The sequence below is a fragment of the Biomphalaria glabrata genome, chromosome 10 (assembly GCF_947242115.1).
Source record: "Biomphalaria glabrata chromosome 10, xgBioGlab47.1, whole genome shotgun sequence".
Classification (NCBI taxonomy): domain Eukaryota; kingdom Metazoa; phylum Mollusca; class Gastropoda; family Planorbidae; genus Biomphalaria; species Biomphalaria glabrata.
The window spans coordinates 44,366,388-44,382,270 of record NC_074720.1 but is presented as its reverse complement, the minus strand read 5'-3'; the positions used below and the strand labels follow the sequence as shown (position 1 = coordinate 44,382,270).

At 33.9% G+C, this 15,883-nt stretch overlaps 1 protein-coding gene across 8 annotated transcripts in view; it reads left to right on the top strand.

The window, feature by feature from the left end:
* LOC106054269 (polyglutamylase complex subunit TTLL1-like) overlaps positions 1-14,845 on the top strand; it is a 24,333-nt gene extending 9,488 nt beyond the window's left edge. For all 8 annotated transcript variants that reach the window (XM_056043561.1, XM_056043559.1, XM_013210062.2 and 5 more), the window contains 9 exons: positions 60-135; positions 1,170-1,304; positions 1,726-1,834; positions 3,703-3,846; positions 6,961-7,001; positions 8,290-8,335; positions 10,707-10,816; positions 13,503-13,556; positions 14,242-14,845. In XM_056043561.1, the coding sequence (XP_055899536.1) occupies positions 60-135; positions 1,170-1,304; positions 1,726-1,834; positions 3,703-3,846; positions 6,961-7,001; positions 8,290-8,335; positions 10,707-10,816; positions 13,503-13,556; positions 14,242-14,362 (836 nt within the window). In that variant the 3' untranslated portion in view covers positions 14,363-14,845. The remainder of the gene's footprint in view (positions 1-59; positions 136-1,169; positions 1,305-1,725; positions 1,835-3,702; positions 3,847-6,960; positions 7,002-8,289; positions 8,336-10,706; positions 10,817-13,502; positions 13,557-14,241) is intronic.
* The last annotated feature ends 1,038 nt before the right edge of the window (positions 14,846-15,883 follow it).

Sequence of the window (15,883 nt, the reverse complement as noted above, 5' to 3'; positions counted from 1 at the left end):
TAAACATTTATATACAATTAATGGTAGCTTGCATTTTCATTTTTCCCTTGAATGAACAGCAAGAGGTATAGGAATATTCTTAGTGAACAAGTTATCTCAGTTGAAAAAGTGGTCCAGAGATGGCAAAGGCAGTGTGTATGTATTGGTTTTGATACTAAATATTCTATATAGCTATACAATTAAGTTAACTACTTTTTCTAACATTTACATACCAGCTTAGCTTGGAAAGCGCGGTCGAGAGGCTAAGTGCGCTTGAACTTGGCTTGTCTTGGCTACCTAGAAGGGGGCTTGAAGTTTGACACCCGACTCGGGCAGAGCTGTGTTTACTGAGCGCCTAAAGGCAGCACAGAAAACCAACTCCTAGATACCCCCTCCCCCCCACTGGTCCACAAATGAGATTGGACCAAAAGCGCTCTGAGCATGCTATAAGCATGAAAGTAGCGCTATATAAAAGCAATAATAATAATAATAATCTGTGTTATTCCAAATTTCAAGACTCTTCATTCAGACAAGATTTAAACTGTGCAAATAATGACCATGCCAAACAAAGTGGACAATATTAACTTCCTCCCCTGTAAAGAGCAATCTACAATCTTTCAACTAAGAACAGAACATACATCTCTCTTAAATTACCATCTTAACAAAATAAATCCTGCACACCCACCCTTATGAAACTGTAAACCATATCCTCTTTGAATGCCCTTTTCTAATCCACATTAGGCAGACCCTACTACTATTACAGCGCAACATAATCAATACTCTGTACGGCAATGCTGAACAACTGAAGAGAACAGGGCACTGTTTTTCCTTGGCACAGTCTGCAAAAGAGCTCACATCTCAGCATCAAAAAGCTGGCTTGAAGAGGAACAACAAGATTTAAACATGTACTTTCTCAAATGTCATTGTAAATAGAAGATAATGATACTTGACACTTGAAGATTTTGCCAGATTCACTCGTGTGTAGTGTGTTTTCCAAGGACCTAATGAGATCTGCAATAATTGGAACTACAGATGTGCATGAGTGTTATACACATAGTCCTCCTTCACACTTCATTATAAGAATATAAATAATGTTTATTTACAATAAAAAATAATGCTCAAGACAATCAGAATAGGATTGATAATCTTATCTTTTATCTTATTTCTGGTCTTAAATTTTTTTTTTCCAGATTTAGTCCACCAACTGCTAAAGAGACTTACGTCATTTCTAAATATATAGACAATCCGCTTCTGATTGGAGGGAAAAAGTTTGATCTAAGATTGTATGTTTTGGTGACTTCTTTCAGACCACTGAAATGTTACATGTAAGTATGGTTCAGCAAAAGTGTCTGTAACAATACTAATTTTCTTTTTCTTTTCTTTTTTTCTTTTTATAATTATTACATTCTAGCATGAGCTTTCCAGTTATGACTAGGGCATGGACAAATTATGTACCACACAAGCAGAAATGTAAGGGGGGGGGTGGGAGCTGAAAGTTTAAGCAGTTGAAATAAAGTTCACTTAAATTAAAATTATAGGTACATAAATATCAGCTGTATTTATAATAAGCATCACTTGGTACTCTAATTAATATTATATTTTAGTTTCTAAACGAAATTTCATATATCTTTATTTTATTTAGTTGTGTTTCATTATCTTATAAACTTGTATTTAAAGTACTTTTAGTATAGTTTGTATATAGTGGCATTGTTTTTTTTTAACTTATGTAAACTTGTATTTATAAAGCTATCATCTGGGTTTCTGCCGTTTCTGTACAGTCAAGTACAATGCCAGCCTGAACGAACTGGACAACATGTTTGTTCATCTCACCAATGTCTCCATACAAAAACAAGGAGTAGGTGGTTTTCTTTTGATTGACTTGCAGAATGAGTTTCTTCTAATGATACACAATTTTCCTTTTTAATTTATTCCGTTTTAACTCATACGCTGCTGAGCAGGCCACAAAACACTGACCGTTTTTCTTTAGTGTGATGCAAGGGACTGTACTTTGATTTTAAATAAAGCTTGTTTAAACATTTGCATATTTTTGGTTACAAAATTGTGGATAGTAGTTTCCCTTTCTTGTTTGTTAAAATAAGGTTAAAATTTTGGATAATGTAAACTCTCATTAAACAGCTGCATATGGTTAAACTTAAAACAAAGGATGATCTTTCTGAAGAATGCAGTACACTCTGCAGAGAAGTTTGAAGAAGCAAGGGTGCGTTCTTGACCCAAACTATAAATATTTTGTTTGTTGGCATAGATCAGATGAAATAGCATTAGCATGTAGGCATTTAAATCCTATTCTATTCTTTCAATGTTTTACAACTTCTAGGCTTATTCTAAAACTAGAAGATGTAAAACCTTTTTTTTTTAATGTTGACAAGTGATCTCTACTGGACCCATTCACAAATGTTGACAAATGCTCTCTACTGGACCCATTCACAAATGTTGACAAGTGCTCTCTACTGGACCCATTCACAAATGTTGACAAGTGCTCTCTACTGGACCCATTCACAAATGTTGACAAGTGCTCTCTCTATTGGGCTCCTTCACAAATGTTGACAAGTGCTCTCTACTGGACCCATTCACAAATGTTGACAAGTGCTCTCTACTGGACCCATTCACAAATGTTGACAAGTGCTCTCTACTGGACCCATTCACAAATGTTGACAAGTGCTCTCTACTGGACCCATTCACAAATGTTGACAAGTGCTCTCTCTATTGGGCTCCTTCACAAACTTCAAATCTGATTAGGAAATCTGTCCATACATCTACATCTTCTGGACAAGAAATTCCACAATGAATTACAGCTTGACATATCTGGACAGCAGATATAAATATCTTCAATGACTTTTTTCTTTTCTCTTTCTACCAACAAATATCCATATCTACCAGAGAGAAGTTCAGATAAGCTTTATGTATGTCTGGATGTTAAATAAAGAGCATCTAATGTTACTAGAACAATGCTACAGAAGATGCCTGTGCTCACTGGCAAAATTACACAACAAATAATAATGTTGAAGTACATGAGAACATTTTAAAATGTCTTTGTGAGTTCAGCTACAAATGAAAAAAAAATTATTGCAAAAAAAAAAAAGAAATATTTAATACATAGATCTTTTTTCTTAAGTGAGTTTAAATCTCTGATTAACATGAATGTTTTCCATATAGAGATGCACAGTGGCTGAGTAGTAAAATGCTTGGTTTCTGAACCAGGGGATCCTGTGTTTGAATCTTGATGAAGACTTGGATTTTTACTTTTGGGATCTTCAGGGCACCTCCGAGTCCACCCAGCTCTAATGTGTACTTAACATTAGTTGGGGAAAAGTAAAGGGGGTTGGTGGTTGTGCTGGCCATTTTACACCCTTGTTAACCATGGGCCACAGAAACAGATGACCTTTACATCATCTACCCCATAGATTGCAAGGTCTAAAAGAGGAACTGAGGACTTCATTATCTTCTTCTTCAGAAGTCTGATGTATGAGAAAAATAAAATAAATATATAGATGTATTAGCTTACATTCGAAAAACAAAATGCAGACTAGAAAAACTCAAAGAATACTCAAAAAAAAGAAAAGAGACATTTATCCTTGCGTAGGAACATATGAGAACAAATCTTTAATTCATTCTATTAAACCATTTTCAGTTTTTATGAAATCAATACCAATAAAACATGCAAGGGTCTTAAAAGTGAATCTTTATTTCCTTCTATTTGTTTAGGAAGACTACAATGCAATCCATGGTGGGAAGTGGACAACACAAAACTTAAGATTGTTTCTGGAGAGCACCAGAAGTAAGGAAGTCTCTGACAAACTTTTTGATGAAATCAACTGGCTGATTGTTCATTCACTCAAAGCTGTAGCTGTAAGTCATCACTTTATCATAAATTAGCAACAAAAGTTTTGACATGTCTTTACATAAGTCATCATGATTCATGGATTGCTGTGAAAGTTAGCCGAGCTGTTTTCTAGATCCAGATGTAAACAAAATGATTATTTTGTATATTGTTAAGGCTTCCGCACGGTGTTGATTCTTGGAAATATATCTAGTGTAGATCTACGTCTGACTGGAAGTAATGCGTAACTTAAACTACTTCAGTAACACCGGCAAAAGGCCGAAACAATCAAATATGTAGTCGACGCTGATGTTGTTCTACAAATATATTTAATAATCAAGAAGGGAGTCATCCGATGTCAGCTATGTCCGTAAATCCGTATCTATTCTACTGCTCTACAAGAAGCGTCTTCCTTTTAGCATCACTTAGATCGTTCTTGTTTTTTAACCCACTTTACGTCATCGTCGCTAAGTAAAACTTTACCCTAGTCCCGAAACAAATAACTAATTCCTAATCATGTCATAACAATATATCTGAAGTTCAAAGATGAAACCGAAGAATGCAGAATTTCATGTGACTATTGACGCTCTGGAAAGGTTAAGTTTTATTTTCACCATCTGCAGACCAGGTAAAATTTCTTACTTCAAAACTGGGTGCTGCAGCGAGAGCAGTTCCCATGAAAATCAGTGCTGAAAAAAGCAAAACGCTAGTTTGTGGTGGAGATACTACAAGATGTTGCATACAGTTGAATGGCCGAACATTAGAAGAAGTTGACTCAATTAAAAACTTAGGGACAAACATAACAAGATAGAGGATCAATAAAAATAAATAAATAAACAAAAATAAATCTTTCTCTCCTAGCTGACGATACCAATGTTGATTTGACCTCATTAAATAAAAAAATTTGATTTTGGTTTTATAAACTTTAATTTGTGTTATATAAGCATAGCATTCATTTTTCTATAATTATATACCTAATAAATACATTTCCTGATTACATACAAAAAAGTTATTAAAGCTTAATCATAACAAGGTAGAGCAAATGAGCAAAATGAATAATTCCATAGGAACGTGGAAAATAATTACTGAGAGAAACAGTTAAGCTTGGCAACCGCTGCCATCAGTAAACTGTGGAAAAATTAAAATTAAGTAAAATTAAAACTGTATTCTTCACTAGTAATCTCTGTGCTTATATATGGTTGTGAAAGTTGGACACTGAATGCTGAGGCTTTAAGAAGAATTCAAGCCTATGAGAGTAAATGCTACAGAAAATTACTGGGTATCAGATATGAGGAAAAAAAAGACAAACGAGTTTGTACATTAGCAAGTCAACACTCTGGCTGGCAAACAGGAGGAACTCCTCAATACTGTGATGAAATGAAAGCTGAGCTGTTTTGATCATATTCTAAGACAGGACTCACAGTCAAAAATCATCCTTCAAGGTACAGTGGAGGAAGCACGTAGAAAGGGTTGTCCAACGAAAAGCTGGCTGGATAGTGGAAAACTGTCACAGAACATGTACAACAAAAGTCATAGGACAGTTGAGAATCTTTTTGGGGTCTCTAATGTAGATCCCACAACCTTTCCTGCCAGCTGTTCTCTGTGTCAAGGAGGGCATTAGGACTTCTAAGTTAGTCTTTAAATCCCTTCTATGGGCACTTCTATTATGTTGCCCTCCTTAATGTGCATGAAAAATGATTGCCTTTACATTCCTCCTATGAGATGATATGAGGTAGAGGTCTTACCTAATGTTCATTCATTTACTAATTAGCGCTTTGCCAATGGCATTGATGGTCTAGCAGGGACAGAAGAACAGCTAGCTGACTAGGTGATGCTCATTGATACAAGTTTTCACAGCATCTGGTATGCAAATCAATGCCGAAAAAAGGACATCAGTATAGGAGGCAAAAAAAGCTGACAAGTGTCTGTAGTTTTAAATACCTCGGAGCTATCATTTCAGTAACCAAACCTGATCTACTGGCCAGAATAGCACAGTCCAAAGCAGCACCTGTAAAGTTCAAAACAATCTGGAAAGATAAAGTCATAGCTCTTGACACTAAAACCAGACTGATGTGCTCCTGGCCACTTTCTTGCTTGTTTGTGAATCTTGGATGCTAACTGCATAACTAGAGAAGAAGGTCTTAGCAATTGAATGGAGATGCTACAGAAAGATCCTTAAGATGGAAAAAGTCATGTGTGGTGACCCAACAGTTTAACAGACTAAGTAATACGTGACAGTGACCAGTGAAGGGTGTAAAACATGTAAAAAATTTTGTTTAAATTAATTTTCAATCCAGCAATATTAATTGTAATAGCTTTAAAATTCATATGCATTTAATCATGTATCCAATGGCATATATCTGTTGTTGATTACCTACATTTCTAAATTAGCATCTTAGTTTGTTTAACCCTTAAAGTGCTGTGCTGTTTTACAATGAGTGCATATATAATGGAATTACCATAAATCTTCAAATACAAAAACAAAATTTAAGACTAAGACTAAGACTGCTTTATTGATTCTTACGGAAATTTGTTGTGATTACAAGGACTCTTTTCTCATATATTAATAAAATACTCAGAAAGACACAAAGATAAAGGCACATTCCTCGTCCTATATGCTTCTTCTGCCCTTGTGCTACTAGAGCAAGGAATGGGTTACCTCAGCTAGCCAGGAAAACCAGTGACTTGGCAGAATTTAAATCATTGGTTAATATGCATGACTGATTGCATGACGCGTAGGACGTAATCATTTTCTTTTTTGAAGTAATGTCTGTATTATATAAAATAAGATAAGATTACAATTCTGATGTTTATTGGCTAAACTACTACACATGTTTTAAGGGTTAATGTCAGTTAATTAAATAATATAATTTTTTTTTTATTTTGAAAAGTTGTAAAAGATTCCTTCAATATTAATAACATATTCTTACTTTAAGTTTGTATTCATCAGAAGACTGGTTCATAAAACTAGTTTACTTTTTCTAGCAATATATATGTGTATGTATTATATTTGTGTGTAAATTAAATGTGTGTTGTATTATATTGTTGACATTCTTTGATCAAAACTTTCCAATTTGTCAATTGTGTCACTGGAATCTTAGTTTAATTATTGAACTGTGAGCAAGTTTTGTTTTCTCTTGCAGAGTGTAATCTCCAATGACAGACATTGTTTTGAATGCTATGGGTAAGCTGGTCAAGTGTTGTTTTCATATTATTCTATGTTTTGAAATCATATCAGATAGTGAAGTTCTACATTGAAGATTCAATATTTTAACTATTATTAATTTTCCACATTTTAAAAAGACTTTTATTTTGATCTACATTAGTAAAAAAAATAATGAAACAAAGCCATCTTTGGAGTAGTTACTTTGCTAGAGCCATAACACTATATTATGTTCTTCTTTTTTTTCTTCTTCATCGTTCTCATTGTTATGTTGGAGTGTTCATATGACTAGACCAATACATGAGATGAACTGCGCAGTGGTTTCCAAATCAGGGAGCTCTCCATATAGTTTTCTTTCTATTGGGGTGATTTGGGGCCAATGTCTTATACGGGCCTCTTGGTAGAGAGAGCAGTTTTGGAGGACGTGGTCGGCATTTTCTGGTGATACTCCACATGGGCAGATTTCACTGGTTCCAATTTTGAGCTTCCGGAACATGTGTTGTCGCATTCTGTTGTGTCCGGTCCTGAGTCGAAAGATTAGACGTTGGTCTTGTCGGGATAGCTTATAGTAAGCATCATCTTTCTTGTGATTTGGATGGGAGCTCGTCCATTTCTCATTTATTTTATCTACAATTAATTTCTTCATTTCTTCTGGATAGAGTGCAGAGTTTACTTGTGAGTTTGTTCTCCCACTCTTGGCGAGTGTGTCAGCCTTCTCATTTCCTGCTAGTTGTATGTGAGCTGGTATCCATTGAATAACAGTTTTTTTGCTGTTGTGGTTGAGCTTTGTGAGTGCTGTTCTGAGGTTTTTAATATAAGGGGAATCAGAGTTTTGCAGGCTTTGGAGGGTTGTTTTTGCGTCTGTTAGAAAGACAATCTGACTGTGAGGGGAACTTGAATGATTTGCTAGTTTTCTCTCCTAGATGAACTGCTATCCCTAGCTAACGGGTTTCATCTACCCGGGTTTAGAGTTAGAGCGCCCTATACTCGCTTTTTGCAATCATTTCCCTGGATTTCTGAGATGTTTTTAGTAAATATTCTTACCACTGGAATACTTCACCTCATCCTCCATGACTGCAAACCAGTTGGTCCGCGGCTGTTTATTTGCTATTCACAGCTAACCCTTATATCTAAGGGTCTTTCCCCTATCCGCCACCTGGGGACGCGCTTGGTAGAAGGTGGTAGCTCCCCCAAGTATATTATGTTCCATTCTATTTATATTGCATGCCTTAATTTGTTTCAGACTAAAACAATGTTCATTTTGTTTTCTTATTTTCTTATAACTTTTCTTCTTTGTTTTTTTTTGTAGATATGACATTATCATTGATGATAATCTGAAGCCATGGCTGATTGAGGTAATTAAAAAGTTTGTTAATGGAATAAGTCAGCCATTTTCTTTCTTCAGACACATTTCTAGCAAGCATGAGTGAGAGAGGAGGACTTCTTTCAATCTTTGCAGGAATAATTTCAAATGACTTCATTTCTGTGCCCCACTCTCCTTCTACATATTTGACATTAAACTTGTTAAACCTTAAACAAAAAAAAACCCTCTAAATTGAACAACAGTTATAAAATCTTATGTTTATTTTTCTATAGCTCCTCCTTCATTTTAACAATAACTCCTCCTCCTTGTTTTTTGCTTTAGCTCCTCCTTCTTGTTTTTTACTATAGCGCCTCCTTCTTAGTTTTAACTATAACTCCTCCTCCTTGTTTTTTGCTTTAGCTCCTCCTTCTTGTTTTTTTACTATAGCTCCTCCTTCTTAGTTTTAACAATAACTCCTCCTCGTTTTTTGCTTTAGCTCCTCCTTCTTGTTTTTTACTATAGCGTCTCCTTCTTAGTTTTAACAATAACTCCTCCTCCTTGTTTTTTGCTTTAGCTCCTCCTCGTTTTTTACTATAGCGCCTCCTTTGTGGTTCAAGATGAGCACAATCTTATTTCCTGTGAACTTAAAGATGGCTATGGAGCCTTATCCTCGCTTTGAAAAGCCAGCTGCACACAAGGCATGGGAAGATTGTGTCTGTTGCAGAGTTGCCTGCTTTGATATACAGATTTTTTTTTATCTGCCTTCTTTGCTGGTGGCTGGTATCCTTGCCTCATATCTCTTTTTATTAGATGGTTGAGATGGAAGGAGTTCAGCTTTTTTGATGTGGTGGGATATAAGGTCAAGGACTCTAAATGCCTACAAAAGTGAGGGAAGTACTGCAGCATTGTAAAGGTTTAGTTTTGTAGAGGTGCTGAGTCCTCTCCATGACCAGTCTTGTTCTTGAAGTCTGTCAAAGGCCTCACTAGAGCATGCATGTGCAACACCTAGGTTGGCATTCACTGAAATTGTACTTAGCAAATAGACAAAACTTTTTTTTATATTTGCTAGTTTCTGGCTGTCTATGAGAATATCTGATTCCATGATTATTTTATTTGGAAAAAATTGGTGCAGAACTTTAGGCCAAACTTTTGAAAGCCTTGCTGAAATGGGACAAGCACTTTGGATGATCTGCTTCATTTGAGGCATTTAGGGTGCAGATCTCTGATGCAGTCATATTTAACTTTGGCCTTGGTCTTAAGTCTCAGAGTGTTGAATAGACTTGCATCTTCTCAAACACTTTCTCGTGAGAGGCAAATTTCATCATGGCAGTTCTTCTTCTTCGTTCTCATTGTTATGTTGGAGTGTTCAGGTGACTAGACCAATAAATGAGATGAACTGCGTAGTGGTTTCCAAATCAGGGAGCTCTCCATATAGTTTTCTTTCTTTTGGGGTGTTTTGGGGCCAGCGTCTTATACGGGCCTCTTGGTAAAGAGAGCAGTTTTGGAGGACATCATCGGCATTCTCTGGTGATACTCCACATGGGCAGATTTCACTGGTTCCAATTTTGAGCTTCCGGTACATGTGTTGTCCCATTCTGTTGTGTCCGGTCCTGAGTCGAAAGATTAGACGTTGGTCTTGTCAGGATAGCTTATAGTAACTCATCTTTCTTCATCATGGCAGTGAACATTCTGCTGTACTGTGCTGGTGCCTCACACAGCCCTGCTTCACACTATCTGAGACAGCAAAAATCTTATTGTCAGTTGTCTTTCTTTTGTGAAGAAAAGAAAATTTGTGCAACACAGATACATCTAATGGCATTATACACACATGTTGAAGTGATGATGACATATTGATTGATAGAAGAAATGCCATTGCTTACTAGTTTTTAACTTCTAGCAATAGAGATGGTAGAAAGAAATTGACTTGCTTTAATTATTCAAGGTCAATGCTAAACTAAAATGTGCTCAAGTATATATATATAAAAAAATTTTTGTAAAAAAAAAAACAACTTTTGAGCACTCAACTTCACTTTGACTATAATTACTTGCTAAAAAATTAATTCATTCTCATCAAGGAAATTGCTTAAGAAAGCTCAAAACATTTTTTTTCCCACAATAAATGTAAATGCTGGATCCAAGCCTTCATGTATGATCTTTCACTGGAAATAATTCTAATGATAATCTTGTGCTAGACTTAGTAAAGAAAAAACACAGATTTAATAATTTTAATAGAAGCTCTTGATCTAATTGAATCCCATTATCTTTTTTTTTGTTTCTAGTTCTTACATGATGTAATTTACACTTGCTGGGTATGCACAGGCACTTGTTTAAAACTTAGTTTTTCTACTTAGAATACTAATCTTTTACATAACATCACTGTTACTGTCATAATATGTAGCTACTAAAGTTATTTGTTTTTCCAGGTCAATGCATCACCATCCCTGTCTGCTACTACCTCAAGTGATCGCATCATGAAATACAGACTGATATCAGATGTTATTAACATTGTCATTCCACCTGGAGAACTTCCAGAGTAAGTTTTTTTTTTAGGAAATAGGGTATTGTGAACTTCTGGCTTGGCTTTGACATAGACTCTTAATGTATGTATTTCAACTATTCAAAGAAACTCCAGTGATATATTAAGAACAGAATATATAGCCATAGGTAGGGGCTGATGGCTCATCTACATCAGCAAAAGATTCATTTGAAGTTACCTAAAATAAAAATATGAAATACAAAAAAATTAATGTCAATGATGGTTCCTTTAGTTAATTATTAAATATTCATAAATGTTGAAATATGTTGTATATACATCTAGATTCTTTACTCAATACTTTATTTTTACCTGAGTGGTCTTCGTTATTTTTAATGTCTGCATCTTCGACGCAACTTGAGAGCTCGCTGTCATCTTGGAATTCCTCTATAGAAGCTTTACTACTTTACTAGGATTCAGAGAACCTATTGATAATCTTTAGATCTGAAAATTCAAAATGTAAAATTTTGATTAGATTTATAAGGCCTATATTTGGAAATCATTAAATTTACTATTTATGTCTAGATTATCATTAATATCATTATAGATTCTCTAAATAGAAAAAAAGATCTAGATTCTAGATCTTATACGTATCTTATACTTATAGAACTATTATAGATCTAGATCTACAATGTGCAGGGAAATGATCCTAGTCTCAGACTTAGACCATTTTTTAAATACATTTTAAAGCTAAATGTACTCAAATAATCTAGCTAATAAAATAAAACAAAGTTTCTAAATGAAAAACGTACATCTACTTTTATCTACTATTGAATTTAATATATTGAAAAATATGACTTTGTGGGCCATGTAGCAAATTTACAACACTTTCTTAAATTCTTACAAAATCATTATGTTGATATAAACAATGCTAATTTTTAGCTAAAATAACATCATTACATTATAGAAATATTTTTTTCACAATGATTTTTCATCTTAGTATTAAATGAGAATGAAAAGAATCTTATGGTTCAAAAAAACTAACTCGAGCACACTTTAATCGCAAAATACATTCTGTTATACTAAAATCAAGAGAGAAAAGGAAGTGTCTACAAACTCAATTTGCTTTAAAGTATCAGAAATAAAAAAATTTCATTACAAATTAAATAAATAATTTGACTTTTTGGGCTTTGTAGCAAATTTGAAACATTGCACGATATCGGGCTAATATAAGTAATCAGAATATACTGTAACTGTGAAAAATGCCATCAAATGTTGAACTATTAAATATACAACAGACTAGGAAAACTGCCTTATACTGTACTTCTACTATTAGTCTCAAAACTCAGGCCTCTGATAACAATAACCATCTCTCAAGGAACGTCACTCTACCCCAACCAATGGTCCAAAGAATAAACAACAAACAAACAAACCTAGAAATCGTTAACTCTTACACCCAAGATTCTAACAAGTGCCATCCACAATACTACATACAAGCACAATCACTACTGGAGGAAATGGGTTAAAAAAAAAAAGGGGGGAAGGGGGGATTTAGCAAGTAAAGGAACATTTTGTGCAGAAAGCAAGGGACGTACTTTATTTTGACAAACTTAATTTGAAAGAGAGAAAACTAACAGTCTTAGCTTAACATTCTTTTGTGAAAAAAAAAAAGTAAAGAGCAAAGAGATGACTTCGTCTCCAGCCACAAAAAAAAAAACAATCCTTGCGACATTTATTGTGAAAATGCTTAGCTTCTAGAAGCACGTTAACTCAGAAGTTCAATTGAAAGATGTTGTGTGTGGGTTTCTGTACTTCAGTATCATCGAGAATTGATATAGCTTTAAAAGGAATACCAGTCCCAACCCAACTCATAAAAATGTGGAAGGTCATGTTGACAAAAAGAACTATCTTGAATACTGTAAAGATATAGAATGTAAATCTAAACTAGAAAATTTCTAACCCAAATATACAGGAAAGCTTATTTGATTGTATACAGATATTATTATTGTTATTAGTTATTTTACATGTTTTAAATGTTTCTTCAGATTTGAAGATAATTGCAACCTAGCTCAAACCATCCTACTGGATGGCAGGGATGGGAGCAGGCAAGTTTCGAACTTGGGACCATCGAACCACAGTCAAGAGCGCAAACCACACAACAAATGAATAAAACATTTCAGACTTTATAATGTGTAATTTAACCCTTAAAACGCATGTGGTATTCTAGCCTCTAAACATCAAAGTTGTAATTCCATTTTGTATGCACTCGTGTAAAACAGCTCAGCACTTTAAGGGTTAGTGTTGATTATAGATTATAATAGATTTAAAACATTTATAGGTAGTAATAGATTTAACTCTTTCTCCCCATTATTATTTACCACATTCTGGTGTTATCAACGCTGGTATCGTCAGTTAGGAGAGAAAGAGTTAAAACATTTATACATTTCTAAATTTCAATATGCTCTATAAGTTGTGCAAGATTAATAAACATTATTAAACAGCATTACAAAAAAAAAATGATTATAAGTTTCTTCACATAATGTTTCATGAGACTGTATCTATCTCCAAGGCTAGATTGTTAGTCATTGGAAAGAGCTATGATAGGTAAAAATAATGTAATCCTATTTTTTTTTAAATTGATTTGTCTTCTACGATCCCAAACTGTATTTTAATGGGTCGATTTTGTCTGATGTATTTTTTCCTTTATGTGCAACAATCTTACTAGATCAGTTCTAATTTGTTTCAGTGTCAGGTGGACCAAAATACCAGACAAAGAAAACTACGGCCATTTTGAATTATTGTAAGTAGACTATACTGTTTTGGTATCATTTCAATGAATACAATTGAATCAGATAAAAACAATGTTTGTAAAATGTTTTGTTTTACTTATTTCGGATGTTCCTTCAGAGTTGAAGATAATTACTTCCTAGTCCAAACCTCCCCGCAGGACGGCGGGGGATGGGAGCGGGCAGGGTTTGAGCCCGGGACCATCGATAAGTCCGAACGACAGTCCAGCGTGCAAACCGCACGACCAGGCAGCCATACAATTAGATCTTGAGTTAGTGTAGTTTGAATCATGGAGTTGTTACAGTTAGAATCATAGAGTTAGTACATTTAGTAATCATCTTCTTTTTTGAAGTAACGTCTGTATTATATAAGATAAGATATAAGAAAGTACTGTTAAACCATTGAGTATTAACATTTTGAATATTTTTTTAGAATTGATGAATATTTTTCCATCTGACTGTTTTATTTCATCCATTATTGATTTCTTTTTCTTTCTTTTACTATTGTAAGTAACATTGAAACATTTTGTTTTCTTTTACTATTGTAAGTAACATTGAAACATTTTGTTTTCTTTTACTATTGTAAGTAACATTGAAACATTTTGTTTTCTTTCACTATTGTAAGTAAAATTGAAACATTTTGTTTTTCTTTTATTATTGTAAGTAACATTGAAATTTTGTTTTCTTCCCAAAATGTAGATATGATGAAGAGCTTGCAAATAATGAACAAAGTAATCAAGAAATGAAAGTCAAAGCATCTTCTTTAAACTTTCCTGGCAAGAGAGACGCTCGTAAAGGGGGACAAGCTACTTGGAAATAATGTTTTTTTTTGTTTTTTAGGCAAATTTAGTGTTTTCCGTCCTGTAATTTAATTTTTTGTTTATCAAAATACCTTTCAAATTAGTAGTTGAAGACATTCCATATTTTAAGCTGTGTGAATGGATTTTTTTTTTTAACTACCTCTTTGTTGATATTGGATTTTCAATATTTTATAAGATGATTTTGGTTGTATATGTTAAGGTTTAGTGTTATAAGAATTATTTTGACCGATTTGTAGTGCCTCTGCTGTTTTCTTTTTATTAGTGATAAATCTTACGGGGCTTTTTTTTCTGATGGTTTTGTTCTAGTCTATACTTTGCTGTTGAAGATTCCTAAATAGGTTAAAGAGCATTTGAAGTGTGTACTTTTTTAAGACTTTTTTTTTTGTGATACACAAATGTCTTGTTGATTGTTTTCTTCATCTACAGAGAAGATTCCATGAACACTTTTCATTTATAATAAAGTTCACATTTGCCACCAAGAATATATGTTGTTGTTTTTTTTTCATTTTTTTATGTTCTCAATAATTGCCATTTTTCTGATTGTGGGTTGTGTGGCAGAAAGGATAAGTACGCATTAGCTTGACTTGGCTACCTATCTCCCAGATACTTTCTCCCCCACTGTCCACAAATAAGATTGGACTTAAGCGCTCTGACAATGCTATAAGCTTGAAAGTTGCACTATATTAAAGCTATTAAAACATGCTCAGGATTTATTAAAACTCATTTTCTGTATCTTTAGTTGTTTTGATTGATCTTGATTTTTCACCTATTTAAGCAGAGCTACCACAAGTGATGGGGATGCATATAACGATGTTGGATGGGGAAAACATGATCCTTTTTTTCCAAAAACTACAGGATATCTGATTAGGTGTTAAACTTGAACCATATATGATTATGATTTTTCCCTTTAAGAAAATCCTGGATTCATTGATGTAGTACCAGTAGATAAAAAATGACAATGAATTTCAGTTTTTTGTAGTTAGGTTTAAGTAAGTGAACTTTTTTTTCTTATGCTTTAGAAAGTCTAATAAATTGGCTTTTTAAAAAAAAATCTTTTTAGCCTAATGTTACATCTAACTTGATATAATTGAACAATAGTAGCCTACATATGCATTCCAGTACTTCATATTTGATGTTAATGGGTGGGTTAATTTATATCCTGGTGCTGAGAAAGCTGATACAAAGTATTTACTTGATATTGCTTTATCCTTTATTTGTGTGCACTGACTGTCAAAGGGTTCCAATGATAGAAAGATGTTTCTGAGCCTCCCAAGTTAAAATAGACATGGAAAATAAATCTAGCTTATTGTGGGGCTTTAGTTTAATTAAAAAAAATGAAAATTAAAGGTGAACCATATGAAAATCTCTATAAAATTCTCTCTCACATCTAGGTTGGAACAGAAACTTTGAAAAAAAAGATAAAGTGGCAGTCTTGTGTTCTTCTGCAGACTAAAAGCAAGTTCTGTTATTAAAATAACCTATCGTATTAAACTTAAGACCAGGATGAATGGGCCAATAAA